This window comes from Zalophus californianus, chromosome 4, assembly GCF_009762305.2.
Source record: "Zalophus californianus isolate mZalCal1 chromosome 4, mZalCal1.pri.v2, whole genome shotgun sequence".
NCBI lineage: Eukaryota > Metazoa > Chordata > Mammalia > Carnivora > Otariidae > Zalophus > Zalophus californianus.
Window position 1 is genome coordinate 184,170,520 of NC_045598.1, and position 17,148 is coordinate 184,187,667.

Below are 17,148 nucleotides of genomic sequence, written 5' to 3' on the forward strand. Positions count from 1 at the left end.
ACAGCTAGTGAGCACAGAGCCATAATTGCAAATCCAGGCTGTGGGGGTCCCAGAGGCCACATATTTAACCTATCATTTGACTGCCTCTTGAGAGTTCAGACCAAAGAGAGACATGAAGATTCTTACTGGGCACTCTGAAATGACACTTCTGCCGGGAGCCACTGCAGTCTAGGGTGGAAAAGGGGATGGGGTGCTTGTGCTTGAGGACAGTGGGTACTGGGGGCTGGGACTCAGAGCAGCTTAGCGCTACTTGATTTCCACTCTCAGCATCTCTGGCTGTGGAGGCCTTCATGTGCATGGGAGGAAGAGTCTGCTCCAGGCAGCTGGCCACAGGAGTGGCATTCCACTGGTCTGTTCCTTCAACAAACATTTCTGGGGTGCCCCCACACCTGTCCCAAAGGCACCACGTGTTGGGAACCCTCCCGGCAAAACAAAATTCTAGCTCTGCCTGGAGATGCTCATGGTCTCATGGAAACAGAATTACCAGCTGTGAGCCAGGGCTGACCCGAGCAGGGTGGGGGAGGGGAGTGAGGGGGCATGGTGCCTTCACTGCTTTGCAGAGGAAGTCTTGGAAAAGCTGTCCAGGGGAGGTGACACTGCGGCCAGGACTTGGGATGGGGTTTGGAGGGGGAAAGGCAGCGCAGACTCAGGAGTCTTTGGCCGGCTGGGGAACATTTTACTCCACATGCTGAGGAAACCTGAAAATGTCCTTAAGGGAGGGCTTGTTGGGAAAGGGGACGGAAAGGGACGGAGGACATCAGCACCCACGTGCGTCCAGGGGACAGGCTCCTGCAAGGCTCCCTCTTCCTCCTCCAGGCACAGCCGGTTTATGGGAGATCAGAAAGACAAGCCGGTGGCAAGTCGGGATGACAAAGACGCCCTGAAGGGCACTCGTTTTTATGTAATCGACCTCAGCACCTAGGGTCCCGCGTTAGGAGCCGACGAAGGACGGCGCGCCCCGCCTTATTTCCTTGCAAATAGGAGGGGACAGCAAAGAGCGAAATAAGTTAGGGAAGTCCTGAGAGCCTTAAAAAGCAGGGCGGCTCGTCCGCCCCGTTGACTCTCCCCAGAGCCCGCTGGGGCAAGCCCGGGCTCCCCCAGCCGACCTCTCTCCGGCCGGGCCCCTGACTCCCCTCCCGGGAACGCTCGCCGAGTGACCTTGGGCGAGCCGCGCGACCTCTCCGGGCCTCAGTTTCCTGGCCTTCGCAACCGGCAGCGCCGTGACCACACAGCGGGACTCTCCCGTGCCCCCGGGGTTGGAGCAGAGCGCGCGGCGGGCGAGAGGCGCCGGGACGCCCTTCCCCGCGGACAACCGCGCGGCGAGGGGCGGACCCCCGAGGCGGCGGGCGGGGTGGGGCGGGGTGGGGCGGGGCGGGGCGGGGGCGGGCGGCGGGGGGCGGGGCGGGGGGGCGCGGGGCCGGGGGGGGGCGCGGGAGCGGCGCGCAGGCGCAGGCGCGGCGGGCGGGGCGGCGGGCCGGGTGCTCGGCGCGGCCGCTCGGAGAGCGCTGGGCGGCGCTCGGCGTGCGGGTCGCGGCTGAGCTGGGCGCCGGCGCCGGCTGGCGGGGCTCGCCCGGGACTACCCCAGGCTCGCCGAGCTCGCCGAGCTCGCCGCCGGCCGGGCCCGAGGGCCCGCCTGACCGCACCGGCCCGCGCCCGCTCCTGTCCGACCGGCTGTGGGGCTGCGGGGGCCGCGTGCCGGAGGCAGCGGCCGCCAGCGCGGGGCACTCAGCGGCCACCCCCGGGGACCGGGGCTGCGCGGCCGGCGCCCCGCCCCGTGCCGGCCGCCGCCGCCGGGCCGACCGCCCGGCTTGGCTCTGCCGCGCCCCGGCCGCGGCGCCTGGCCCGGGTTGCGCGCCGCTGGGGCGCGGGCGGGGGTCGGGGCTTGTGGGGCTGCCGCTGCTCGCCTGCCGCGCGTCGGCGTCCCGGGCCCGGCGGCCGGAGAGCATGGAGGAGAAGTACCTGCCGGAGCTGATGGCGGAGAAGGACTCCCTGGACCCCTCCTTCACGCACGCTCTGCGGCTGGTGAACCAAGGTGAGAGCGCTCGCCGGCCGGCCGTTAACTGTCGCCGGCGGCCGTTGGGACCGGGGGAGTGGCGGCCGGCGGCCTGGGGACGGGGAGGGTCGGGAGCGGATAGAAATGCGGGGCGCTTGGGAGGCGGACCTGTGGGGTTGGCTGGAAATAGACATGGGGAGGCGGGCGGGGATCCAGGTAGCAATCTGGGGCATTTGGGTGGGGACCTGGGAGAACGTGGGATACCGGGGCGGGGGAGGAGATATGCCTTTGGGAGGCTTGGCAGGGGGGCAGAAGGCTGGATGTGACTTGAAGATCTTTGGGGACTCGAGGATACCCGAGGGAAACTTGTGGGTGGGGGACGGCGAACATCTGGGGGATATGGCGGGGCGGGGGTTGAATGATCTCATTGGAGGGGAGTTTGTGAGGGACTCAGGGATCCTAGTGTGTTTGGTTTGTTCAGGAACTGGAGAAAGAGCTGGAGCAAAATGGAAGGATCTGAGGAGATGAAATACACACGAGGTGAAGGGAACAGGTGCTTGCATTGTTAGTAAAGTTTGAGGACCTTGGGGGAGGTTTGGGGTCAGACCCTGAGCATTTCAGAGGAGAGGGACCCGGCGGTCCTAGTGACAGAGCCCAGTTCCTCTTCTCTCCCTCTTGTTCTTCCATGCCAAGGCTCTAGCCACCCTTGTAGGGTAGTCTGCCCTCCCTGGGGGTGGGCAGCTCCAGCCAAGGCTTGCAAGCTGGCCCTTGGAGGGGTTGGTAGGGGAGAAGAGGCCCACGCAGTTGCGTCCTTCCTGGCTTGCCTGTCTTCTCTTTGGGAAGCTCTGGGTGGGTCACTCTCACTGGGGGCTGGCTAGGGGTTGGGAAGACTGGGCAAGGAGTCTTTGCTGCCTATGCCTTTCAGCACTGCTTCAGCCAGTTCAGGGTGTGAACAGTCCTGGGAAGTACAGGGCACAGGGATACAGGGACATATGGAGGCGTGCCTACCTAGGACCGTATTTCCTGGCGTCTTCTTCCTCCAGCTTCATGAGTAATCTGGGATGGACGGTAAATCAAGCCTGCATTCCCAGGAGCAGTCCTCAGTTCCTTCCGTATCTGTTAATCTGTGTTTCAGATAAAGATGGATTGGGGGGCCTCTGGTCTGCTTTTTTCCCTGGGTGATGGCAGAAGCATTATCTGGTCAGATCTGTTACCTTTTGCATGAATCAATCTGTGCAGTGACAGTTTGTGGTCCCCGAGTTAAATCGGGTCTGCTGATCTTAATGCTGGCCCTGGCTCCTTTATTGTTGGAAGTGAAAGATGAGGCAGACATATTCTATTTGTATATAGATGTCTATATTTTAAAATAGCAACCTCCAGCATTTGCCTATTTCAACCAGTTCTTCAGAGTAGGGTGTTGTCGACTGATGGTGGTAGTGGAGAGACTCACTATCTCCAAGAATTTAAGCATGAATGCTGTTTGAATGGTTGAATAGAAATCGGTTTACAGAGCTCTCCCATTTTAATTGCAAGCTTATTTTTATTTCTTTAATAAAGTGGGCTTGTGAAAAAGTGATGGGCTTACATTCTTAAATTAGAGAAAAAGAATTTTCAGCTTTATTCCCATGCTCTTCTGAACTGTTCTGCAGTTAGGCTTGTACTCCTTGCTCTTTATGATTTACATATATCTTTTGTTGCCTGCTGGGCTGTCATTTCTGTAAAAGAAATTTCTTTGTACATTGTGTGAGATCAGTGGCATTAGAAATATCCTAGATTGTGGAATCAAGTGCATTTTTTCTTTTAATAAAGAAGCTGACAAAGTTATGTTGTATTCAGTTAAGGAAACAGATTAACTAAAAGTGTAATGAGTTATCTTATTTTGAAAGTTAGATTTTTTTTCTCTGTGTCATGTTGTTATAGTACCGTGTTGCTAACACATTCAAAATTCTCTCGGTTTCTGTTTCTACTGGTGGCAATGGCCTCTAGTTACTTGAAACAGATATTGGACAATATTGCCATTTAGCATTTGTTTTTAGATGTTAAATCTGATTACCTTACTTTCCCATAAAAAGTGTAATTTGGGTAAGAAGTACATTTTTCACATTGAACAATTATGTGAAAGAAGGAAAGGGTGCTACTGAAGTGCTCTTATTACTGTTAATTTAGATTACTTCAGACAGACATGTTTCCCCTTAAGTCATAAGGTGATATCAGAAAGCAAAGCCCTATCATTTAAAATATTAATCATGCTCATTTATGTAACTCCAGAATTACCAGTGCATTTCTAAAATAGTATCTTAAATCTGAATTTGAATGGTTATTAGAAAACTTTGATTTTGAATCTGACAAGTGTCTTGTTATTGGCTACAGAAAAGTATTTTTATTCTTACTTAGCTACATTTTTGACTCTTTGCCTCGAAAAAAACTATTTTTTTCGGAGTTTATTCTGAATTTCAATACTGGCGTTAGTGTTCCGACAGTAACTTGTGCAGTGACAATGGTCAGCAGTGAACGCGATACCTCATGTTTGTGTGGAGTGTGTTCAAGTTTCCAAGGCTCTTAACGGTACGTGATGTCCAGTTCTTGCACTCTTGTGAGGTCGACACTGATGTCTCCATTTTTCTGGGGAGGCAGCTGAGGAACCCAGCTATGCGAGCTTGTGGGCAACTGAGATTTAATTTGAAGTCAGGTCTTCTGTCTCCGAAAGCCATTATTCTTGCCACTTATGCCTTCCCGCAAAGATGGAATAAAATACTTTGCACATGCTAATTTGAAACCCTTCAGAAATCAGTATCATTAATATGCTTGTTTCTGGTTGACTTATCTTGATTTTCTAAAAAAGTGTCTTTCTATTCTTATCTAGTGGTCTTTTTGAAGAAACAAACATTGGTAGATTTATCCTACAGGATTTTAATGCTCCGGCTAAGAGGCACTTTTGAATTAAAGCCCTCCTGTGACCAGTTTATTACTTTCATAATCAACACATTATGATAATGAAACAGTTTATAAATGAGGTGTTGCCGTTTTTTAAAAATTCTGTAGTCGTCAACATTGATCAGCCTCCTAGCTGAATTATTTTTTTTCTAATAATCTTTGGTAAGAACTTGAGCTGGGATGACATAAGATATATGCTCCTGTGCTAATACAGTTCGGCTTTTATACTTTTCCGAGGCTTGTGTTTCATGATGGGCATTAGTTGCTGACTTTTTATTTTCTCAGGCTAACTGGCTCCCCTCCCCCTAAATACTGAGTACTTTTGTTTCTCTACCAAATGTAACAGTTAATGTTTACTTAATGTTCAACCTGAATCAAAGAAAATAGGCTTTGGTATCACCCCCTTCCCTCACTTCCATGCCTATAGAGAATTGACATTGCTGTTTCTTGCCAAGGAGGTTTAATTGGAGATGAAAGTAGCGTCCCATGTTTTGTATTATATTTGCTAGTAGGGGATGCACTGACTCTTATGAAAAACATCTTTAGAAATGTCTTATGCATTATATTTAACCCAGCTCTCTGGTACTGCTTTGGATTGGTTTTCATCCAAGCCAAGTAACCATTAAATAAGATTATATAACCCTGTATTTTTAATTATCTGATATAATATATGGATTGGTGGCTGGTTCACTGCCAAGTTATATTTAGTGGTTGGTTACAAGAGGAAGTGGAGCAAAGGATTCAAGATTAAGGTGGTCTTTTTGTGTCCAGGTTGATAAAGTTCTCTGATGGTATTTCAAAATAATAATTTCTCATCTTACATCAATTTCTCTAATATCAGTACTCTTAGCATTACTTAGGATATATGTGAGGGGTAAAAATGTGTAAAGGGAGGATCATTACTTAGCCCGATGTGCCGTGTCTCTTTTTCAACAAAACCTGACGGCTTAATGTTTGATTTTTGGTGACCCCCTTTTGGAAAATGTTTGTGATTTGCTTAACTGTTGTCAGACATGTGGAGTAAGAGAGATGAATGAGAATGGAAATTACAGAATTATATTTAGATGTAGAGTGTGATTCTCTGTTTCATCCAAAGGAGGCTGTGGTTTTTTAGTTTTCAATTGTTTTTTCTTAGGGTTTTCCGAATGTTGATTGTTTTTTGTAAGAAAATGGTTGGGATGCCATTTCTGAGTTTCCTGTAGCGTGACTGTGATTCCAGGTGATCCAGTGATTGTGAGTCACAATGTTTTGGTATCTGGTCATTACTGAGCATGTTGCTTGAGAAGCTGCCGTGCCAGGCCCTGGGCTGAGTCCTGGAGGTGGCCAGGGAAGAATGCAGACTCCACTCCTGAGAAATGAGTGTTCTCACATGTGTGAATTTGAGAGTGAGTGTCAAGCTTGTAGATGCCCTTTTTGTTCCTAAGGAAGGTCCTCACCTATCCTTCAACTGTCCTTTTGAAGTGCTGAGTGACTAGATGGTTTAACTTGGTCAGCCTAGGGACATTTTTGAGGTTCTTCTCTGTGCCGAGTCATGTCTGTAATCTGAATACTGTAACAGCCCAGAAATGTAGAGCTTATTAGCCCAATTTTTCAGTTGTAGAAACTGAGACTCCAACAACTAAAGTGACTTACCCAAGGTGATTTACTTGCAAAATGTCCCAGTGAGGGTGCAAGCTTTGTTCTTCTTTCCTGAACCACACTGGCCTGCAGAGGGAGAAGGTCCAGCTGGGCGGGCAGTTCATGGCTGGGCTGGGCTTGAAAGACAAGTTATATGGCATCCATTTTTATACCTCACCCTTGGAATTTCTGCTCTAAGGGATCTCCTGTGGTCACTTCCTTATCCCCAAATGGATTTAGATGGCCCATTTTTTTTCCCAAAGCGGCTCGGTGCTTACCTCTCCGATGGTGTGGTTGTCCTTACACTACGTTATTTGGACCTCTGTCTTCCATGGGAGAATGTCAGTTTCTGGGCGGCCGGCCTGGGCTTCCATGGCTTGGTCTTGAGCACCTCGTGGAGCTCTTGCAGCTTCCACTCCTATCTTCATTTCAGTGTTGTGTTGTAATTTTCATGGAGGTGGAAGACTCAGAGTGTTGTCACTGTAGGGCAGCTGATGGGGGCACAGGCACAAATGAGAGGCTCTGAGTGAGATGCAGCGTGAGACCAGCAGCAGAAGGCCCTCATGCTCTTTGCATGTGGTAGGACTGCAGGGCTCTTCTCCAGGAGACAACGAGATGTTAGCAGATCTGCTTTGCATCAGATGTTTATTTACTTTTCTTCTTCTTAAGGAACTTATTAAGCCAGTATGCGCCAATACAATTAGCTCTCCTTCCCTAGATTCCTGATGACAGACTAAAACCAGAAATTTGAAGCCCTTGTTACATGGCAAATAAGCCTTACCTGAAGGAGTTAATCCGCTATCTCAGATGGCAAACAGACACCCCAAACCAGAGAAGCAACTGGGCTTGCAGACTGAATGCTTGCAGCGGCTTTGAGAGCACAAGACCCTTTTGCTTGTTATCATCATTCCCCCTGAGTGAAGATGGAATGGTTTATATTTTTTACCAAAAAATAGAAGCTTTCCTTAGCATTGGGGATAATGATTATGATAAAAGCTGCCAAATTGAGGGCTTCTTTGTGCCAGGTGCTTCCTATGCATTATCTCTAATCCTCACAAAGATCTTGCAAGATAGGTGGTTTTATCCCCTGCTGCTCTTTTGTTTTTTCAAATGACTCATCTGAGTTTCAAAATGTAAAGCAACTTGCCCAGTCAAGGTGCACAACTTTAAATAGTCACGCTGAAATTTTGAGTATGCAGTGTTTTGATAGGTTACTTTAAGAAAACAGATACAAGGACAGAAGTTGAGATTGTTTTTAAATGAAATTCTTATTATAGTAGAAGCCAGTTAGGAATTTCCACTGGTGATGATGAATTTTTAAAAGAGGTCTGCCTAAAATGTGTTTTACCAAAAAGGCAAGTTCACTTTTTCCCTGTGTTCTCCAGTAGCACTTCCCAGTCTTAGGTAGGCATTCAAGGTAAGGATTTTTAATTATGTGTATTTCAATGGACGGGAAGAAAATAGGGAAACTTTGTGGAAAATCACGAAGACAAAGGCTCTGTGGTATCTTGAAGGAACCTCTCCGAGGCACAGAGCTCTTTATATTTTAATACTGTATTTATCACAGAAACAGTTGGTCAAAGGATGATATCAGGGATTTTTAGTCAGTTTATTGTATGTTTAGAAATTCTCCATTTTCTAAAAATAGGCTCAGAAAGTGGGGGGAAAAGAGTGCCAAGAACATAAAAGAACATATTCTCACAGACAATGGTTTTGGCTCTCCGATGGCAGTGGGCTGGGGGTGGGGAGGATGTTTGAATATCCTTGCCTTGCAATTGCTAATAGTAATAGTTACCATTTATCAAGAACTTTTCCTGGGTTAGATGCTTTATGTACATTATTGCACTTAATTTTTCTCACAGTGTTAAAAGAGTAAATCGTTTTACCTTATTTTTACACATGAGAAAAGTGAGGGCATGAAGATCAAATTATTTGACTAAGGTCAGAAAGCTAAGTGGTAAACCAGGTTTCAAATCCTTACCTGCCTACCTCCCAGACGATAGACAGTTCACCTGTGAGCACCAAGTACAGGTGGAAGCTTTCACCGCGGCTGGATTTTCATCTTTGACTTCCATGGGAAGTTCTCTGCCACGCAGCTCTTCAAATTAATTGCTCGGCATGGGAGGGGTGATCTTTGAGAGGGCGGACTGCGTACTGTGCAGAGTGGCACACAGTGGGCTGACCAAAGGGGGCAGGAACTTTGTGACCAGTGGCAGCGTGGAACGTGTGGTGGATGGCATTTACATGGGGAATAGTGTTACTTAAGGGAAGAGCTGCTGCGGGAGGCACCATGTGATGATGGGAGGTGAAGACTTTCTAGTTGGAGCCTAGCCAAGTTATTTCTGGGAGCCTTGGTTTCCCATCTTTAAAATGGGAGTGCTTTTTTACCTCCTTTGCAGGGCTGTTGTTTCAGGCATGAGATGAGTACAGTGTCTAACACATGAAAGGTGCTTAGTAAACATTACCTGCTCTTTTTACATGATGACCTGAGACCGATGTGTGTGTTGGCATCACTTTCCAGACATAAAACGTATTAATAACTTAATCCCCTAGTTTCAGCTCTCAGGGTGATTTTTTGTTATTAGAATGAGTTTAGTTTTCCAGCGTAGGAAATACTGAAGAACAGACTCATTCTTGGGAAGCTTAGTGATACCCAGGGAAAGTTAGCAGCACTGGTTGATTGTCCCCATGCTGCTCGAGGTATAGTAGCCCCAGAAACTTCAGTTCTGCCCCTGGAGCTTCCATAAACAGCTTTGTGACTGCACCTCTTAAAACATAGCTGGACCCTCAGCAGCTCCTCTCCACAGGCACAAAATTTCTTGCTCTGAATTGGTAAGCTGTACATTGCCATCATTTTTTACATTTCCATAATTTTTCACCAATCAGCCCCTGCTGCTATTTTAAGGACTTTAAATGGTGCTCCTGGCGTCTCACTGATGTTGTTCGTTGGTATGATAAAGAGCATGAGCTGGATGTGAGAGCACCCTGTTTGATACACGTCTTACACCGGGCGTCACTGTTGGTCCGAGCTCCCCTGGAGATGAGAGCCGATGGGAGCAGGGGCGGTTTGCCGGCTCGGCCTTCTCCCTTGATCGGCACTTGTGCTCTGCTCCCGCTCCACTAGATGGCGCTGCGCACAGCTGGTTGCCCTCTCCGTCCGCCCCGCAGCTTCTGCGAGCTGTACTGGCTTGTCCACAGACCGGCGTTGCTTTTGATTTTCCTGTGTCTTTCACATTGCTGATTTTAAGAGGCATCCTCGGTAGCTCTCTTCAGTATTCGCAGAGAAGCATGACTTCCGTCCCGTAGGCACCGTCTGGAGTGCTTCAGGTGTCCCAGGCACTGCTCACACATGGCTGCCTTGATTCGGGGAGCCCCTGGGAGTTAGGTCTCTTCTCACCCTGCAGGTAGTCGGGGAGTTACAGGGGTAGCTAGCCTGTGCAAGGTCACGGTGGGGGGCTTCCCGTCCCTAGAGAAAAAATGCCCCCAAAGCGTTTGAACTGAAAACTGTATTAAAGGTGCTAGGGTAGTCTGATGGATGGCTGCTGGCCACAAATTTGGTCGTTTTGTGGGGAAAAATTATAGTCCTGTTGTTTACATTGGAGCAGAGGAGTCAAAATCTTTGATTTGTACGAGGAAGCAAACAATAGTAACCAAAGCTTTGTCAGCTGCTGTAGAAGTTCCTGCTTCCTCCTGGGGTCAGGGGCTTGATCCATACCAGGGCCAAAACCTGGGAGAAATTTTGGACAAAGTCACGATTACATTTTTAGTAATTTTAGCAGAGCTGTATACTGGATAGAGTATATAAGCCTTGCAAAATGTATACTGAGCTTTCTTTCATTTTACTCGTTTATTCAGCTAATATTTGGGAAGTACCCGCACCACTTGGTGTAGCTGTGTGTTCTGGGCCAGTCATTTCTCGCTGTTTCCTTATCTGCACAAGGCGGTGATGCCTGCCTCCTGGCTCGTTGGGGTGGAACGGCAATGACAATGACGTTATTTAGTTTTACTTTAAGATTTTAACATACAGGACATATTTGTTACATCTAGTATGAGTTCACTACACATTTATGTATTTCTCTTCCTCACATGGTATCTTTTGTATCTGAATTTCCTACCTCAGCTCTTGCTTATCTCCCAGTGAGGAGATGATCCGCCGGCAGTTTTCTTAGGGCTGGCTTTCTCCTCCCCCCTTGTGCCGCCTCTGCTCCTTGCTCTGAGTTTGGGTATGCTCACAAACATGAGCAGAGCAAAGTACTTAGAGAAATCCTGCTCACCTTTTGTTTGCCTCACAAGTGCAAGCCGCTGCTAACTTACTGGGATGAGGAGCATGCTGTTTGGTAAGAAGGACAGGTGAGGAACGGTTTTCAGACAGGTTGGAGTTCCGTCTCAACTCTGCCACTTCGTGTAGTGGTGACCTTGGGTACGCGATCCCTGCTCAGCCTCAGTTTCCATGACTGTAAAATGGTCATTAAAAAAAAAAAGTGAAGCCGGTTGGAGTCTTTGAGCAGTTTACACGCGCCGCGTGGGGAGCAGTGTAGTGTCATGTGGGATGTGTAGTAAGTGCAGTGTAGGTGACTGCTGCCGCCTTCATCGTCATCATCATTTCACATTTTTTATCCAGCAATCTGTAATCCAGGGAGGGAGATAAACATGTAGAGGGACCGATTCTGAGAGTGAGTTAGCACTGCGGTGGGAGGAGGGGGCGTTTCTGGGGTTCAGAGAATGACTGGCCAATCGGGGCTTGGAGGAGTGCTCTTCCGAGAGGACTCCCCTGGACGCAGCACCCCCCCACAGGCGGGAAGAGCACTTGCGCACCTTTCCTGTCTCCCAGCTAATTACTGACTCCAGTCCGCCCTGGGTTCGCATCACGCGCTCGGACCCCTCCTCTCCTCCTCGCGCTGCGCCTTGTGGTTCTGTGCGTCTCTCTCCTCTTTCCTTCCCCCTCCCATTGTTAACACCTTTAGTTCTCATTCTTGACATTAACAGCTTTTATTTGGAAACAGTTTTAAAACAAAAGAGTTGAAAGAGTAGTGCTGAGACCCGACAGGCCCATTTGTCTGGATTCACCAATTGTGAACATTTTCCCACGCTGGCTTTACCGTCCTGTCCGGGTACTTACGTCCGTTCCCGACACCCTAGAGGGGGAGGTGCCTGTGTCACCTCCCCGGACCCCGATGAACGTAAGTACCTTGGTGTGTGTTTTCTAAGATTAAGGGCCTCCTCTTAGGTAACTGCAGTCATAGAGAACAGGGGTCGGATTTAGGAAGTTAATCACTGCTTCGTAGGACGGTCTCCTCTCCTGTCCACGTGCCGATCTTGCTCTTTGCTCCCGTTTGTCTTTTAGAGGATGCAGTTGAGGATACACGCAGTGCCTTCGGCTGTCAGGCATCTTTAGTCTCTTGGTTTGGAAGAGCTCCTCTGTCTTCCTTTACCGTTCATGACGTGCATTTTTGATCACTACACACACCAGTTTTTTTTGGTAGAATGTCCCTCAGTTCAGGTTTTCTGTTTCCTTAATATTGGATTCACGTGTGTACACTTTTGGCGGACATTCACAGAGGTGTGGTGTGTCCTCCTCAGTACTCAGATGAGGAGGCGCACGGTGTCACTGTCACTCTGTCCCGTTACCTGTGAGGTTACATTTGGTTACTTGGTGAAGGGGCTGCCAGTTGCCTCCGCTGGGAAGATACTGTTTTCCTTGTGTAAGTCATTTGTACTTTGCGGGAGCTACTTTGAGACTTTGTCAGTATTCTGTTCCTCATTATAAACTCTTCCTCACAGATTTTAGTATCCACCAGTGTTTCTTAGCCGCAGTATTACTGTGCTGGTTGTGAAATGGTGATCTTGTTCACTCACTCTTTCTACATTGATTGCCTGACGTTCTGCTGGAGGGGACATGTCCATTGTTTCTGTCTGTCCTTCCTCCTCTCTCTCCCCTCCCTCCAGCGGTCATCTGTCCATATAAGTTCTTGATTCAACTGGTTATAATCCTTTACTGTTGCAGTATAAATTTCTGTTAAATTGCCCCAGATTTGGCCATTGGGGAGCCCTTTATCTGGCTCCTGGGTCCTATTGACAGGAGCGTCCCGTACGTCTTTTGAGTATTTTTTTACTTCCTCACAGCATTTTGTTCCAGGCACATCTTGTCGTTGCTGTGGCTCTAAAATCAGCCATTTCTTCCAAGGAGCCTGGTTTCTCGTAGTGTGGGACGGTCGTTCAGCATCAGGATCTGGGCTGCCAGGGTGTCATTGCTTCTGGGCCCTTCTGGACAGTAGGAGGTGGCTGTGTGTCTGCAGGGGGATCGTCTTCACGGGAAGCTGCGTGTAGGCCTGAAGATTTCCTGTAGGAGGCCAGGAGGGGATATTTTGTAGGCTGTACATTCTGCTCAACTCACTGTTGTAGCAGAAAAGCAGCCAGAGATGTATGGAAACGGATGTGTATGATTGTGTCCTGACAACACTTAGAGAAACGGGCACTGTGCCGTAGTCTGCCCACCCTTCCCTGCTCTCAGCTACTAGGGAGCAGGGACCAGGCCTCACCTCTCTTTTCCGATGCCATCCACACTGAGGGCACAGTCAGAGTTGTGCCCTCTGGATGAGGGAATTCATGATTCATTAATTGTTGTTTCTGTTGCAGACCACTCATTCCTCTCAGATGGATATTTTGGATATCAATTTCTTATGACACATTGGACATGTTGATTTGTTGGGGATTTAATTTGCAAGATGTGAGTCTTTTAAAAACATAGTATGCACAATATGCAAAGTAATAAGAAAAAATAATTTCATAAAATTCCCGAGGGTGTTTGTCTCGCCATGATAAAATGATTATTTTTTCTTAATGAAGGCGTATCTCAAGACAGAGCCGTGAGGTGTGGGCATTACACGTGGCCCCTGCTCTGGTCTAGCATAGCTCCTGTTCTGTGTAGTCTTCAGCTGAAAGGCAGAACTCGAGCACCAATTGCCAGTGTGAGAAATCTCAAAGTTATGCTCCTTTTATTGTCTCAGAATAGGTTTGTTTCTTCACAATTTTCTTTATGTAATGTATTGCTCTAATTTATTCAAAAGAGGACTTCATTATAGCAGTGACAAATGGGTTTTATCAGGGACTGAACCCATTCTCAGAGAAAAGTATGTCATTAGGCAGGACCACCTGTTGTTGATGCACACTGACAACGACCCAGGTAACATGGGACACCAAAAACACCCAAGCACCCGAGTACTGCAGATAGCAATAGCAGAAGCAAGAAGATGCAAAATAAATTAATTTAAAGTGTCTCTGATGCCTCTGAAATAAATCAAACTTTTAGTTATTGCTTTATGTTTTTTTTTTTTTTTTAATTCCCCAAATTCAAAAGTCGATTGTCAGCGTGTTGGTGAGCAGTTGTTCTGTTGTCTGCAGGCTGTTGATCAGAAAAGCATGACGTTGCTCTCAGTCCTTTCTCAAGATGCCAGAAAGGTGGTTTTAAAGTTCTGTGTCCCAGAGCAGCTCATGGCTCTGTGGAGAGTCCTGGTCTGGAGGGAAAGGGGAAGCTGCACAAGCCTCCTACCCCCACCTGGCTTTTGACTCCCAGATCCTGAGATGCCTTACAAGATTTTGATTTGTTTAATGAGTTTTACTGCTTTTTACTGTCTTGTTGTTTTTAAGTACGGGAAGTCGTGAGGGAGTTCTGCCTCAGTGTCTATGTACTATCTCACGTACTCAGAGACACGCACAAAGAAAGCGCTGCCTGCACTTTGGATGCATTGCCCATCACGTAGGGTACCATCAATTCAGAACAGACTCCCCGCCCTGCATTTGTACTGTCTACAAGGACTTAGAAGAACACACACACACACAAAAGTCATGTGTCTTAACAGTCAATTGTGTTGTGTATTGTACATTCTTTTAGTTTCCTTTTGACTGTCAGGGTTTTGTTCATAAATGGTAAATTGGGGTGCTACTTTTGGTAATAATAAGCTCTGTGAGCCTCAGTTTCTCCATCTATAAAATGACCACCGGAGAATTGGTAAAGTGCCTGGCATCTTGTGGGCACCCATCCTCCAGCAGTGCACCTGTCCCCTCTTCATGGAGCCCCACACAGGCAGACTCGACACCCGTCGTGTGCTTCTTGAAGTATTCCTCTAGAAGGCGGCACCTGAGTTCTTAGCTCCCCAGTGTCTGCTCTGCCATGTGACTTCCAGGAAAGGAGTCACAGCAGAACATACTGTTTGGGCTTGGACAGTCAGCAGGACATGGCACAGGAACAGCCAAATCCACTAGTGAGACTTCAGACTTTTACTCTTTCTGGGAATCACTGTCCAACTTTCAGGGACACTTTGGGAGAGCCCTGGCAGGCTGTGTGTTTCTCCACTGCCTTCCCCCCTGGACTGGAGGGTGTTCACTTCTTTAGAAAGGATCATGCTCCTCAGCGGGGCTAAGTGCTGGGACATAGAGCTGGGTGGTACTTGGTTCCTGCTGAAGGCATTTTCAGCTCAGTGGGGAAGCAGCCAAGTTAAAGACATACATGTGATATTTTTATTCTCTTGTCTACTTGCCCTGGAGGTGTCACCTTCTAGTGCTTGGACCCACTGTGGTGGCCCAGGCGAGTCTATAGGACTGCAGTTCTTTCTCACTGGTGGTGATGTCACAATTTTGGCGGGTCAGCAAGGATCTTTGTATCCTCCAGAGATTTGGGTGTGTCAGTGACACTGTATTTTAGCTCCTTTACCACAGACCATACTAGGAATTAATGAAGCACCAGGTCCTAGTTAACAGTCTCAAGTTGTCACTTTCTACTCGAGTAACATTTCAAAACCCTTTTCCATAATAGTTTTGCCATCAGTTTGAAAAATATCAATAATAAACTTTTCTGAGTTCCTAGATTTGGGGTCCTTGTCTAGAGTGAGTATTGGCCTCCCCTGTTATTACATCTAAGTCAAAGAAGCAGTTTTCCTCTGATTAAACAAAAATCACAGCATGAAGAATAGGTTTCAAACCATAAACTTTGCCTCAAAACTTAACGTACAGTCTACCTGAAGCTAGGATGCCCAAGACAAATGTGTACCATGTCTTGCTTAGTTTTGAATAATAAAGACTTCTCTTGAGTTGGCTGCTTCTTTTAACACCAGGTACTTCTATGCAGTGGGTTATATCTTAATTATATTATTAACACCATTGTTCCAAAATGATAATGAGTTCATCTATATTGTTTAATATCTTCAGTTCTTTATGACAAGGGCCAAGAATCAAGCACTGTTTAGGTCACTCATCAGTATAGTTCGGTAAGAAGTGATTTTCTTAAGAGATTTCATTTAAGGTGAGGTTCATCTGCCTAGAGAAAACAAAAATAATTTGCTTTTTCCTTTTTCAATTTTCAGATTCAGATGTTATTTGTGACTTATTTACAATAAAACCAAAAAACTCGATGGGAGAGTGTATCAGTGTTCTACAGCTGCTATAACAAATTGCCAGGAATTTGGTGGCTTTATTATCTTCCATTTCTGAGGGCAGGAGTCTGCATTGGTTCTCACTGGACTAAAGTCAGGCTGTCATCAGAGCTGCATCCCTTTCTGGAGACTCAAGGGGAGGAATCACTGCCTATCTCTTCCTGCTGCTGAAGGCTGCCCATGGCCCTGGGCCCCTGACCCCTTCCCCCATCTTCGAAGTCAGCCATGTCAGGATGGGTTCTTTCCACACTGCTGTCCCTGGAGGCCTCTCTCTCTCCTGCTTCTCTCATCGGTTTGTAAGATTCTTTGTAATTACCTTGGGTTTACCTGGATAATCCAGGATAATCTCCCCATTTTAAGACTAGCTGATTAACAACCTTAGTTATGTCTGCAACATGCAGTTTTCCTTCGCCATGAAACTTGACATTTACAGGTTCTGGAGATGAGGATGTGTGGTTGTCTTTGAGGGAGACATTGGTTTTTTCTAGCACAGACGAATTAAGGGAGGCTGCAGAACGCTGATGTTTACCAGTTACCAAGGACATCTTCAGCCTCGTTTTAGGGATTTTCATGTGTTAGGTATTATCTCTTAAATATACATCCGGGGTTCCGGAGATATTAAATAACTTGTTGGTGTCACATAATTGTTAATAATAATGAGCTATTATTTGTTGAGTTCTTGCTAAGTGCCAGCAGATGTACAGATGGTATTTTTCTCAATTTTTAGTACAGGTCTCTGAGATAAAAGACGTAGATTCCACTTGATGGGGAGAAAACAGGCTTTTGTGGACATTGTGCCTGGCCTCATGTCACATGGCCAGCTTGTAACTGGGTGCTTTGGACTTTTTCAATCTGCTTCCCTATTCCAGTGGATTAAGATGTAAGGGCCGTACGGAACTCATCATCATACTGACGTTATCTGGATAATATTCAGAGTACCTGTCAAAGTATTTGTCAAAGATTGTTTGGTTCATGTGTCAGAATGACCACGTAGTTAATCGACTGACTTGACAGCTTCTCTTTCCTTCCCTCTCTCATTCTAATTCTTACCTGTCTGTAGACCATTTCAGTCTTAGCGAGTGTTTATTAAGCTCCTCCTCAGTCACTGCTTCCCATCTATTTTCCATATTGTTTCATGCATCACTTTATTTAATCTCTACAACAGCCTTATACAGA

At 47.2% G+C, this 17,148-nt stretch overlaps 1 protein-coding gene across 7 annotated transcripts in view; it reads left to right on the plus strand.

Annotated features, from left to right (window-relative positions):
• The first annotated feature begins 1,806 nt into the window (after positions 1–1,806).
• The window catches only part of KHDRBS3 (KH RNA binding domain containing, signal transduction associated 3), a 180,503-nt gene continuing 165,161 nt past the window's right edge, over positions 1,807–17,148 (plus strand). For 3 of the 7 annotated variants that reach the window (XR_003523740.2, XR_003523741.2, XM_027615975.2), the window contains exon 1: positions 1,816–2,032. Coding sequence is in view for 5 of the 7 variants with exons in the window: in XM_027615975.2 (XP_027471776.1) it covers positions 1,945–2,032 (88 nt within the window). In the remaining 2 variants the exon portion in view is untranslated. Of the gene's footprint in view, positions 2,033–2,484; positions 2,534–3,039; positions 3,062–17,148 lie in introns of those variants that run through there. The other 4 variants (XM_035727224.1, XM_027616005.2, XM_035727223.1 and 1 more) reach the window with 4 other exon arrangements.